At 49.6% G+C, this 13324-nt stretch overlaps 1 protein-coding gene across 1 annotated transcript; it reads left to right on the top strand.

Moving 5' to 3' along the window:
* The first annotated feature begins 2469 nt into the window (after positions 1-2469).
* LOC140711655 (tektin-5-like) lies at positions 2470-12648 on the top strand. Its single transcript, XM_073015169.1, has 2 exons — positions 2470-2798; positions 10678-12648. The coding sequence occupies exons 1-2, from the start codon at positions 2680-2682 to the stop codon at positions 10892-10894; spliced, it is 336 nt and encodes a 111-aa protein (XP_072871270.1). The 5' UTR covers positions 2470-2679; the 3' UTR covers positions 10895-12648.
* Positions 12649-13324: the final 676 nt, after the last annotated feature.

Raw genomic sequence — 13324 nt, 5'->3', positions numbered from 1 at the left:
TCTTTGAATTATCCTCTTCATTAATTACGTGAACAGGGTAGAAATGCTCAAAGATGTTGACTTCCCATGGTCTTGTATCAAGGTAGCGATCACATTCACAAAGCAGATGCCCTTGTATGGAAGAGCAGGTGCATCTCCAGCAGTGACCCCATGAAGACGTTCCTGGTGGAGCTGATGAATGGCTTCCCTAGGTGGTATAGAATCTCTGCGAAAATGAAATTGAACTCTTCATGGTCATCAGTTGCTCGGGCACATCCTTCTGAGCGCTGGAGGCCATCATGGCAGGGCATCACTGCATCATTTCTAGGCTTCTCAGGGACTGAGCACATGCAGCCTTGCCATTGTGTTCTGCTGTCTGGGAAGGGGTGTCAGGACAGCCTGTCCTCAAAGGGCCTTGTCACAGGAGAGGGACACAGTGACCAGCGGAACTGCTCACAGGTCGAGGGCCACTGGGTGACAATAGGGCGGAGAGTGGATGTTTCAGTCACGGGGATGTGACATCGTTTAGTGCCAGTGTCTCAGTTCTGGGTGTGTTTGTGGTTGGCCAAGTGCACAAGGACGGGTTCCTTCTGGAATAAATGCATAGGCTTTTGAGCCCATTCTTTGTTCATGCTCTCATTCTTTTATTTTCTGTTGTGGAAAGTTTCCAGTACACAGAAGTAGAGAGAATCATATCAAAGACTCGCACCAGGTGCTGTGGACCACACCTGTAATCCCAGCACTTTGGGAGGCTGAGGCATGATGGCTGCTTGAGCCCAGGAGTTTGAGACCAGTCTGAGCAACATAGCGAGACCTTCTCTCTTGAAAAAAACCTAAACAATTAGCCAGGTGTGGTGATGTGTGACTGTAGTCCCCGCTGCTTGTGAGACTGAGGCGGGAAGCTCATATGAGCCCCGGAGGTCAAGGCTGTGGCGAGCTGTGATTGCGCAACTGCACTCCAGCCTGAGTGACAGAGCAAGACCCTTTCTCAAAAAAATAAAATAAATGAAAGATGTTCATATACCCAACACAAATGTTGACATTTCACCAATCGTGCCTTGTATTTGACTTTTTCTGATTTTCATTGCATTTTCTGTTGAGGCATAACAGTGAAGCTCACAACTTGATGGATTTTGAAGATGAATTTTCATCTATGTTTATATCTGTGCGACCTTCAGATCAAGATGTAGAACATTCTCAGACCTCAGCAGGCTCTTGCCTGCCCCTCCCTGAGATCTGCATTTTCATAAATTGTAGGATACAATGGTGACATCGTATTGGGAAAAATATTTTGACAGATAAAAACTTTTGTTTTCCTTCTTGCCTTCCTGCCTTCCTTTCTCCCTCCCCTCTTCTCCCCTCTCTCCCTCTCCTTCCCCCTCCCCTTCCTCCCTTCCTCCTTGCATTCTTGTTTCCTTCCCTTTTTCCTTCTTTATTCACTGATCTAGTTACTAAGAGGGTAAACTCTGGATTTGTTTAAAAAAACAAAACAAAACAGACTGGGTGTGGTGGTTCACGCCTGTAATCCCAGTACTTTGTGAGGCTGACGCAGGTGGATCACTTGAGGTCAGGAGTTTGAGACAAGCCTGGCCAACATGGCAAAACCCCATCTGTACTAAAAATACAAAAATCAACCAGGTGAGGCAGCAGGTGCCTGTAATCCCAGCTACTTGGGAGACTGAGGCAGAAGAATCACTTGAACTTGGGGGGCGGAGTTTGCAGTGAGCCCAGATCATGCCGCTGCCTAGGCTCCAGCCTGGGCGACAGAGCGGGACTCCATGTCAAAATAATACTACTAATAATGGAAAATACATACAGACCCAGAGTTTACCTTCTTAGTAATTAATTACTAAGAAGGTAAACTCTGGATCTGTTTGAATACATACATATATATATATAGTGGAAAAACCCAGATTAAGTGAAACTGGCTTAGAGATTGGCTTAGAGATTGTTTCAGATGAACAGTCTCTGTCAATCTGAAAGGCCTGCCTTCCTCCTTCCCTTCCTCTCCCTCTTCCTCTCCCTCACTCCCTTCCTTTGCTTTCTTCCTGCTGAGCACTGACAGGCAACTCTAATGGCTATTGGAGATTCAGAACAAAACTAACTATGGTACTGGCCCGTGTTCCATGTCCACAGTGCCCCGGTGACTAGAGGGTACCTGAAGCGGCTTCTCAGGGTTTCTAACCCATTTTTTTTTTTTCCTGAGATGAAGTCTCACTCTTGTCCCCCAGGCTGGAGTGTGACGGCGTGATCTCGGCTCACTGCAACCTCTGCCTCCCGGGTTCGAGAGATTCTCCTGCCTCGGTCCCCCGAATAGCTGGGATTACAGGCGCCTGCCACCATGCCCGGCTAACTTTTGTATTTTTAGTAGAGACGGGGTTTCACCATGTTGGCCAGGCAGGTCTGCAACTCCTGACCTCAGGTGATCCACCCGCCTCGGCCTCCCAGAGTGCTGGGATTACAGGCATGAGCTACCGCGCCTGGGGCCTCAGGGTTTCTTAGGAAGGGTGAGCTCCCTGCCCCACAGGTACTCAAGGCCAGGGAAGGGGTATCGTAAGTGCCTGGCTGGAGGCTGACCTAGTTGACTTGAGCTGCCCCCGGGTCCCCAGTCAGAGGAGATCAAAAGGGCCTGGTGAGTGGTGACACCTGTGTGTTCCCTCGCAGACGCTGCAGGAGATCTTCCAGGCCGAGAACACCATCATGCTGCTGGAAAGGTCCATCATGGCCAAGGAGGGCCCGCTGAAGGTGGCCCAGACGAGGCTGGAGTGCCGGACCTGGCGCCCCAATGTGGAGCTGTGCAGGGACATCCCGCAGTTCAAGTAAGTGAGGGAGGCCAGAGGAGGCAGGAGAACCCCTGGCAATCCAGGAAGGCAGAGGGATGGGTCTCAGGAGTTCCCAGGTGCACTGAGTCTGAAAAACGGACCCTCCCTCAATCAGGACATCCAGTCCCACAACTCAACAGAGTGCAGGGTGTGGGTGGAGTTCTGAGATGCAGCCCGGGCTGTACCACTGCGTGGCTTCCTCATCACTGGGATCCCCACCCTGTGCACTGTGGTCTTCTCACTTGCCTAAACTAGCGGTGGTTTTGTAACTCCGTTGTGCTCTAGAAACCCTCTTGTTTCCCTTGAAAGCCAAGGCAATGAATGGTAGCCTCCCAGGCGGTGGCTTTACCTTCTCTCTCCAGGCTCCCATGAAAGAGGCACCTGGCTCATTCCTCACTCATTTCCCACCTCCCGCTTTGTAAAGTTCTCACCATGAAGCCCTGGAAGAGCCTCATGAGCTCCTGGCCGATGAATTCCACCCATCCTGCTGTGCTAAGGAGGCTGGTGTCTGTTGACGAAGGGCTTTCTCATAGGACAGCGGGTGAAAAGCTCATTCCAGCCTAGAAAGGAGGTTTGTGGGGGGCGGAGGGCGGGGATTGTAATAGGATGATGGCCAGACCAAGAAGGAACAGGTCATCAGACTTGGGGATTATTTCCCATGAACATGCTGTATGACTTGGGGCAAACCACCTGGCCACTCTGTTCCCCTGTGCTAGGGGCATTATCTTAGTTGTCTATTGCTGTGTAATAAATTACCCCAAAAGGTAGTGACTTGAAAGAGCCACATTTGTTATCTCAGTTTCTGTGGGTTAGGAATTGGGCTAGGTTCCTTGCTAGGTTCCACATGTCAGGGTCTTCCAGAGGTTGCAATCAAGGTGTCAGCTGGGGCTGTGGTCTTATCTCAAGGCTGGACTGGGGAAGGTTCCACATCCAAGCTCAATCCCATGCTTGTTGGCAGAACTCAGTTCTTTGCTGGCTGTTGGCTGGCAGCCACCCTCACTCACCCATGAGTCTTTCCAGCATGGTGGCTTGCTTCAACAAAGCATGCAAGCCAGAAGGACAATAACAGTACCGGGAGCAAGGACGTTGCAGTCTTTTGTAACCTAACCATGGAAGTGACACCCATCACTCTTTCTGCATGCTCTTCTTTAGAAGCAAGTCTCTAGGTTCAGCCCACACTCAAGGGTGTGATACTAGGAGATGGGGATCATTGAAGGTCATCCTTGGAACATCCTCCTATGGGCACTAACAGGGTTTCTGGTGGAGTGGGAGGAGACTGAGTTTGGCCCCATTTCAACTGCTCATTTGCTCCATAAACCTTATTCTGCATTCACTGTGCCCAGGGCTGTGCTCACCGGGTTTCATAGCAGTACTTCTTTTGACAAGATACTGAGTTGATATCCCCCATGAGAAGAAGATGGAAAGGACCATCCTCAGGCTTCCTTGTGCACATTATTTCAGCCCTGGCCTACAGCAAGGGAAATTCACCCTGATGTCTAACTGCAATCCCTTGAACTTCTTTTGAGTTCTATCCCCTTTAGTCTTACTCCTAGGGGAGTTGGGAAGTCTATTACTCCTACTATTGTCAAATGGGAAGATAAATTGAGGTCAGGAGAGGTTGAAAAAGCTGTCCCAGTCACACATCACTAAGCCAGGGCTTCACTGGGCAGGGAGTGCAGGTCTTGGTCCAGCAATGGACCCTGCTCCCTCCATCCTGGTGTGGAGACTCCACTGCTAGAAGTGAAAAGATGTCAAGAAGAGAGCTATCAGTTAGGAGAAAGAGGATAGATAATCAAGAAAAAGTGTTGGGTGGTGCCCAAGTGATGATTTTTGCACAGCCTCAGTTACCGCCTAAGTAACCATTTAGGAAATGGAAAAAGCAGGGTATGTGTTGGTGTGGGGTGGAGGGGCAGGCAACGTGATTCAAGGCTTTGAACTTGAGTGCCTGGGTTCCCTCCCACTTTGGGAGGCTGAGGCAGGAGGATCACTTGAGGCCAGGAGTTTGAGACCAGCCTGGATGACATAGCAAGACCCCATCTCTAAAAAAAAAATACAAAAATTAGCCAGGGATGGTGGCATGTACCTGTAGTCCCAGCTACTCAGGAGGCGAGGCAGAAGGATTGCTTAAGCCCAGGAGTTGGAGGCTACAGTGAGTTATGATTGCGCCATTGCACTCCACCCTGGGCAACAGAGCAACACCCAGCAGGCCTGCTACTGGCTTGCTAGGTCTTCAGCCCTGGAAGTGGGCTAGATGGGGTCTGGGTCCTGGGTGCAGAAGAGTGGGGGCTGGGCTCTGCTGACCTGTCTTCCACCTGCCCCTGCTTCTTCGATTCTCAAGCTGAACCCCAGCACCACCTGGAGTGGAGGGCTCAGGTAATCCCTTCGCCTCCCCAACAGGACTATTTTTTTTTCTTTAAATTGAGTCTCACTCTGTTGCCCAGGCTGGAGTGCAGTGGCACGATCTTGGCTCACTGCAACCTCCACCTCCCAGGTTTAAGAGATTCTCAAGCCTCAGCCTCCTGAGTACGTGGGATTACAGGTGCCTGCCACCATGCTCGGCTAATTTTTGTATTTTTAGTACAGACAGGGTTTCACCATGTTGGCCAGACTGGTCGCGAACTCCTAACCTCAAGTGATCCAGCCACCTCCACCACCCAAAGTCCTGGGATTACAGGCATGAGCCACAGTGCCCGGCCCCCACAGGGGACTTCTACAGAACAGAGCTTCTGGGGGAGTTGCCTGGAGGACCTACCGCTTTGGGGCAAGCTCTCTGCCTTCCCGTTTCCTGTTCAACAGTCATACCACTGAGGAGGACAGACAGAGAGCAAGAAGGTAGAGCATGTTTGGTTCAGGAGTCGGGCCGTGTGTGTGTGTGTGTGTGTGTGTGTGTGTGTGTGTGTGTCTGTGTGTCTGTGCATGTTGTGTTTTGGTTTGTATGCATGGCTGTCTTGGGAACTGAGCAGATGATAGGATTCAGGCTGTCTCCCTTCTCCAGTGGCTACATTGTCCCATCTACGCATGATCTTCCTTGTCCCCATCCCCTCCATTCCTGCCTTTGGGCCGTCTTTTTCCTTTTCCTCCTGCAAGTGGTCTCTCTTCTCCTGACCTACTCCAATCACTGTGGTCCCATCCATGCCTATCCCCCAGAAAGTCCATTTAAAATTGAACTTTAAAGCCTAGGTGTGGTGGTTCAGACCTGTAACCCCAGTACTTTGGGAGGCTGAGGTGGGAGGATTGAATGAGGCCAGCAGTTCGAGACCAGCCTGGACAACATAGCAAGACCCCATCTGTACAAAAAATACAAAAATTAGCCAGGCGTGGTGGTGTGCCTATAGTCCAAGCTACTCAGGAGGCTGAAGCAGGAGGATTGCTTAAGCACATAAGTTGGAAGCTGCAGTGAGCTATAGTCGTGCCACTGTACTCCATCCTGGGCAACAGAGCAACACCCTGTCAAAACAACAACAACAACAACTGAATTTTAATTAAAATTAAATAAAGTTAAAAAATTCAATTCCTTATTCACACTAATCACATTTCAAGAGCTCAGTATCCACATGTGGCTAGGGTCCACCATATCAGACAATGTAGCACAGAACATCTCCCTTGCTCTAGAAAGTTCTATTGGACAGTGCTGGTGGAAGTTTCCAGGCTGCTTCGGTCACTCGTCTTTGCTTCTCTCTAGCCCAGGCTCACCATGGGGAAGTTCACCCAGCTTCATGTCCTCCGGTCCTGAGCACAGTTTCATTGTCTCTTCTCCACACAAGTGGGACCCCCAGCACAGTCCCACAGCCAAGCCACCATCACAGCTTAGTTTGCTGCCTTCATTTCCCAGGGCTGCTATCACAAATTACTATAAACTGGGTGGCTACAGACAACGGAAGTTTATTCCCTCACAGCTTTGAGGGCCCGAAGTTCCAAATCAAGGTTGCTCTTCCTGGAGGCTCTGAGAGAGGCTCTGTTCCCTGCCACTCTCCCGGTTCCGGGGGACTGTCAGCAATCTTTGGCGTCCCTCAGCTTGTACGCGCATCGCTCCCATCTCTGCCTCCGTCTCCACATGGCCTTCTCCCCTGCATGTCTCCGTGTCTCAAACCTCCCTCTCCTTTCTCTTACAAGGAGATTAGTCGTTGGATTTCGGTGTCACCCTAAATCCAGGATGATCTCATCTTGAGATCCTTAACTTCATTACACCTGCGAAGACCTTATTTCCTAATAACATCACACGCCCACCAAGGCTTAGGACTTGAACATGTCTTTCTGGGGAACACCATCCAATCCACTCCATGTGGATTCACAATAACCTAACCTTTCTCCTGCGTCTATTCTTGCCCCTTCCAATCTCATCTTACACAGCTGCCTGGAGGTTATCGCGAAACTCCAATCAGCATGTCATTCCCTGTTTCAAACCCCCTGCCCCCATCACATGGCTGAAAACAAACCCAAGCCCTTTAATTTTGCATGTTCTTTTCTCTTTTTTTTTTTTTTTTGAAATGGAGTCTTGCTCTATTGCCCAGGCTGGAGTGTAGTGGCATGATCTCAGCCCACTGCAACCTCTGCCTCCCGAGTTCAAGTGATTCTCCTGCCTTGGCCTCGTGAGTAGCTGGGATTACAGGCACATGCCACCACACCTGGCTAATTTTTGTATTTTTTTTTTTTTTAAGTAAGGATCAGGTTTCACCATGTTGGCCAGGGTGGTCTCAACTTCTTGACCTCAAGTGATCTGCCCGCTTCAGCCTCCCAAAGTGTTGGGATTACAGGCTGCAACCTCTGCCCCCTGGGTTGGCTTCCCAAGTAGCTGGGATTACAGGTGTGCACCACGACACCTGACTAATTTTTTGTGTTTTCAGTAGAGACCGTGTTTTGCCACCATGTTGGCCAGGCTGGTCTCGAACCCCTGACCTCAAGTGATCTGCCCGTCTCAGCCTCCTAAAGTGCTGAGATTACAAGCGTGAGTCACCACGCCCAGCCAAAATTTAAATTTTAAATTAATACAATTAAAAATTCAGCTTCTCAGTTCATTAGCCCTGTGGGGCTGGTGGGTACCACATTGGATGGTGCAGATATAGACCTTCCCATCTTCACAGAAAGTTCTACTCCACAGCACTGCTGAAGCCCACTTTCCCTCTTGGCCTTCACACGTCCTGCTCAGTCTCATCTTTCTTTTCTGCTCAAAGTCATCTCATGGGAGGCTGAGGGAGGAGGATCACTTGAGCCCAGGAGTTTGAGACCAACCTGGAGGCAAAAAAAAAGAAATCCCATCTCTACAAAAACTTTTTTTTTTAATTAACCAGGTGTGGTGGTACATGCCTGTAGCCTCAGCTATTTGGGAGGCTGAGACAGGAGGATCTCTTGAACCCAGATGTTTGAGGCTGCAGTAAGCTATGGTGGCACCACTGCACTCCAGCCTGGGTAACAAGGGAGACCTTGTCTAAAAAATTAAAATTAAAATCAGCTGGGTGTGCTGGCTCATGCCTGTAATCTCAGTATTTTGGGAGGCTGAGTCGGGCAGACTGCTTGAGCCCGGGAGTTTGAGACCAGCCTGGGCAACATGGTGAAACCTTGTCTCTACAAAAAATGTAAAATTAGCCAAGTGCAGTTTTGCATGGCTGTAGACCCAGCTACTTTGGAGGCTGAGGCTGGAGGAACGCTTAAGCCAAGGAAGTTGAGGCTGCAGTGAGCTATGACTGCGCCACTGCACTCTGGCCTAGACAGAGTGAGACTCTGTCTCAAAAGGAAAAAAGAAAAAAAAGTCCTCTCCTCAGAAAGTTCTAGAAAAGCAAAGTCTCAGAAGGAGGGGGGTGGGGAAGTAGTACGGGGCAGCTCAGCCCCAGCTGATCCTGCAAGGGGCTCCAGACCCTGAAGTGCATCATGGAGATGTCTGCCCCAGAGACCCTTTGTACCTGAGTCAGCCGGTCATTGCCTGTGGCCACTGGCAGGGACTCTCCTCCCAGGTGAGATAGCTCTGATTGGCTGAGCAACATAATTCTCTGGAGAAGTGCAGACCTGTGGGCCACTAGCAGCCAACACTCATTCATAGCAGCTGGGGATGGTGCCCTGGCCAGTAAGGAAGACTGAATGAGGCTCTTATCTAGACAAGGCTGGCCCTGTTATCCTGTTTAGGAAAAAATTATAGAGCCGGGTACAGTGGCTCCTGCCTGTAATCCCAGCACGTTGGGAGGCTGAGACTGGTGGATTGCCTGAGCTCAGGAGTTCGAGACCAGCCTGGGCAACACGGTGAAACCCTGCCTCTACTAAAACACAAAAAAATTAGCTGAGTGTGGTAGCGGGCTCCTGTAATCCCAGCTATTCGGGAGGCTGAGGCAAGAGAATTGCTTGAACCTGGGAGGTGGAGGTTGCCGTGAGCCGAGATTGCACCGCTGCACTCCAGCCTGGGTGACAGGGCGAGACTGCGTCTCAAAAAAAAAAAAAACAAAAAATTGTGATAAAGTACGCATAACACAAACTTTACCATCAGTGACATTTGGTACATTCACGGTATTTGTGCAACCCTCGCTACTCTCTAGTTCTATGACATTTTCATCAACCCAAAAGGAAACCCCGTACCCATTAAAGAATCTTCTACATTCTCCCCACCGCCTGACCTTTGGAAGACACCAGTTAACTTTCTGTGTGGCTTTGCCTATTCTGGACGTTTCCTATGAATGCAGTCATACAATATTTGTCCTTTCATGTCTGACTTCCTTTGTTTAGCATCATGTTTTTCAAGATTCATCCATGTTGTCACAGGTATTAGTATTTCATCACTTTTTTTTTTTCTTTTTTTTGGGACAGAGTTTCGCTCAGTTGGAGTGCAATGGTGCGATCTCAGCTCACTGCAACCTCCGGCTCCCGGGTTCAGCCGGTTCCCCCGCCTCAGCCTCTCAAGTGGCTGGGATTACAGGCACGCACCATCATGCCCGGCTCATTTTTTGTATTTTCAGTAGAGATGGGGTTTCCCCATGTTGGCCAGGCTGGTCCTGAACTCCTGACCTCAGGTGATCCACCTGCCTCGGCTTCCCAAAGTGCTGGAATTACAGACGTGAGCCACCGCACCCAGCTGTATTTCATTCCTTTTTATTATAGCTGAATAATCTCCCATTTTGTAGCTTGATTACATTGTGCTTATCCACTCATCCATCCATCCATGGACATTTGAGCTGCTTGCACCTTTTGGCTATCGTGAATAGGGCTGCTGTGAACATTCATGTACACATTTTGGTTTGAACACCTGTTTTCCGTTCTTTTGGGTATATACGCAAGAGCAGGACTGCTGGACTGTATGGTGAGTCTATGTCTAACTTACCAAGGAATCTCCAGATTGGTCTCCTGTTCCGTTTTACCATCCTGTCTTATTTCTTCCTTTGTGTACATTACCCTTGACCGTTCTCTTGTGTATTTCCTCGTCTACCTATTCTGCCCCTGCCTTCCCAGGGAGGGCTGAGCCTTGCCTGTCTTGCTTGCTGCTGTCAGGCACAGTTCCCAGTGCACAGTGAGTACATCTACCTTGAACCTAATAACCTGTGCCAGGCTGGGCACCGTGGCTCATGCTTGTAATCCCAGCACTTTGGGAGGCCAAGGCAGGTGGGTCCCTTGAGGTCAGGAGTTCTTGGCCAGCCTGACCAACATGGTGAAACCCTGCCTCTACTAAAAAAAAAAAAAAAAAAAAAAAAAATTAGCTGGGTGTTGTGGTGCGTGACTGTAATCCCAGCTACTCGGGAGGCTGAAGCAGAATTGCTTGAACCCGGGAGGCAGAGGGTGCAGTGAATCGAGATCATGCCACTGCACTCCAGCCTGGGTGACAGAGTGAGACTCTGTCTCAAAAAATAAACAAATAAAAATAAATGAATAACCTGTGCCTTCTCCTCTTCCCTCACCCCAGGCTGGTTAACGAGGTGTTCACCATCGACGACACCCTGCAGACCCTCAAGCTGCGGTTGCGGGAGACACAGAACATGCTGCAGCTGCTGGTCATGACCAAGTGCCAGCTAGAGCACGAGCTCGCCATCAAGGCCAACACCCTCTGCATCGACAAGGAGAAGTGCATGGGCATGCGTAAGACCTTCCCCTGCACCCCGCGCCTGGTGGGCCACACCTGAGCACCGCCCTGGCGCCTCGTTCCACGCTGGCATAAAACTGGAAAAGGCTGAGAAACAAAGTAAAACAGTATTTTGTTTGGAAGGGGCCGAATTTCTCTTTTTCGTACCTATTTGTTATCTGCATTTTTCTCTCTCTCTCTCACTCTTTCTCTCTGTTACCTGTTTGTCACCTTAGGAGCACAGTGTAGACCATGGTGTTTTAAGATTAGACTTGATAGCTCAAAATCTAGAGCCCAGCACTGTCACTTAGGACCTGTGTGGCCTGGAACAAGTTTTCCACCTGTGGTCCTCATCTATGGAATGAGGATAGTCCGAGGTGCGGGGGATTACCAGCAGTGTGGGGCAGAGAGAAAAAAAAAAACCACAAAAATAACCAGGATTTGGAATCAGAAGTTCTGGGTGTGAATCCCAGCCTTGGTAGATGGAGTGTTTGTTTATGTATTTATTTATTTGACATGGAGTTTCACTCTGTCACCCAGGCTGGAGTGCAATGGTGCAATCTCGGCTCACTGCAACCTCCACCTCCTGGGTTCAAGCAGTTCCCCTGCCTCGCTAGCTGGGATGACAGGCACCCACCCCTACACCTGGTAATTTTTGTATTTTTAGTAGAAAGATAGGGTTTCACCATGTTGACCAGGCTGGCCTCAAACTCCTAACCTCAGGTGATCCACATGTCTCGGCCTCCCAAAGTGTTGGGACTACAGGCGTGAGCCACCACGTCTGGCCGATGGAGTATTTTAGAAATAGCTATGGGAGGCCGGGTGTGGTGGCTTACACCTGTAATTCCAGCACTTTGGGAGGCCAAGGTGGGTGGATCACTTGAGGCCAGGAGTTCCAGACAAGCCTGGCCAACGTGGGGAAACCACATCTCTACTAAAAATACAAAAATTTGCCAGGTGTGTTGGTGCAAACCTGTAATCCCAGCTACTGGGGAGGCTAAGGTGGGAGAATCGCTTGAACCTGGGAGACGGAGGTTTCAGTGAGCCAAGATTATGCCACTGCACTCCTCAAAAAGTAGTTAAACATAAAACTGCCCTGTGACCCAGCAATTTCACTCCTAGGTGTTTACCCAAGAGAAGTGAAAACGATCCTCAAATACTCGTGCACGAATGTTCAGAGCAGCACTGATCACATTAGTCAAAGGGTGGAATGACCCAAATGTCTATCCACGGATGGATGGGAAAACAAAGCGTGCTGAATCCGTACAATGGAGTCTGATTTAGCCATAAAATGGAATGAAGCACTGATCCACGGTGCAACGTGGATGAACCTTGAAAACAGGATGCTAAGTGAAAAAAGCTAGACAGAAATCCCACATAGTGTATGATTCCATTTATATGAAATGTCCAGAATAGGCAAATCCATAGAAATAGATACGGTTGCTGGGAGAGGGGAACGGGGAGTGACTGCTTAGTGGGTGCAGGGTTTTACTTTGGAGTGATGAAAATGTTTTTGGAACTAGAGACAGGTGGTTGCATAACATTGTGAATACACTAAATGCCATAGAATTGTTTGTTTATTTTTGAGTTGGAGTTTCTCTCTGTCACCCAGGCTGGAGTGCAATGCTGCGATCTTGGCTCACGGCAAACCTCCGCCTCCCAGGTTCAAGCGATTCTCCTGCCTCAGCCTCCCGAGTAGCTGGGACTACAGGCGCCCACCACCATGCCCAGCTAATTTTTTGTAATTTTAGTAGAGACGGGGTTTCACTGTGTGAGTCAGGATGGTCTCGATCTCCTGACCTCAAGATCCGCCTGCCTCAGTCTCCCAAAGTGCTGGGATTACAGGCATGAGCCACCGCATCCAGCCAGGCCTCAGTTTCTTAATATATCTCTTCCACAGGGGATTTCACTCCTTCCCCTCTTTTTTTTTTTTCTTTTCTTTTCTTTTGAGATGGAGTTTTGCTCTCGTCACCCAGGCTGGAGCATAATGGCATAATCTGGGCTCGCTGCAACATCTGCCTCCCTGGGTTCAAGCGATTCTTCTGCCTCAGCTTCCCAAGTAGCTGGAACTACAGATGCACACCACCGTGCCCAGCTAATTTTTTGTATTTTTAGCAGAGATGGGGTTTCACCATGTTGGCCAAGCTGGTCTCCAACTCCTGACCTCAGGCGATCCACCCGCCTCGGCCTTGTAAAGTGCTGGGATTACAGGCATGAGCCCAGCGTACCTTCCCCTCCTTTTAATCCCATTCATCCCCCCACTGACTCCCAAATTTCTGGCTTCTAAATCCAGGCTCCTGAACTCAGCTCCTGACGACATTTCTAGCTTTACCCGCCAACTTCCAGGCCACCCTCTGTTCTTCCCCAGCTGATCCCCAACCTTAGAGTCATCCTTGATCCCTGTCTTTCTCCCACACCCCACATTTAATTCATCAGCAAGTCACATGCATACTACCTTCCTAATCTTTCCTGAACTTGGCCACTGCTCGCC

The sequence above is a fragment of the Chlorocebus sabaeus genome, chromosome 5 (assembly GCF_047675955.1).
Source record: "Chlorocebus sabaeus isolate Y175 chromosome 5, mChlSab1.0.hap1, whole genome shotgun sequence".
NCBI classification, from domain to species: domain Eukaryota; kingdom Metazoa; phylum Chordata; class Mammalia; order Primates; family Cercopithecidae; genus Chlorocebus; species Chlorocebus sabaeus.
The sequence above is the reverse complement of the archived record's forward strand: the minus strand, read 5'-3'. Positions and strand labels throughout refer to the sequence as shown.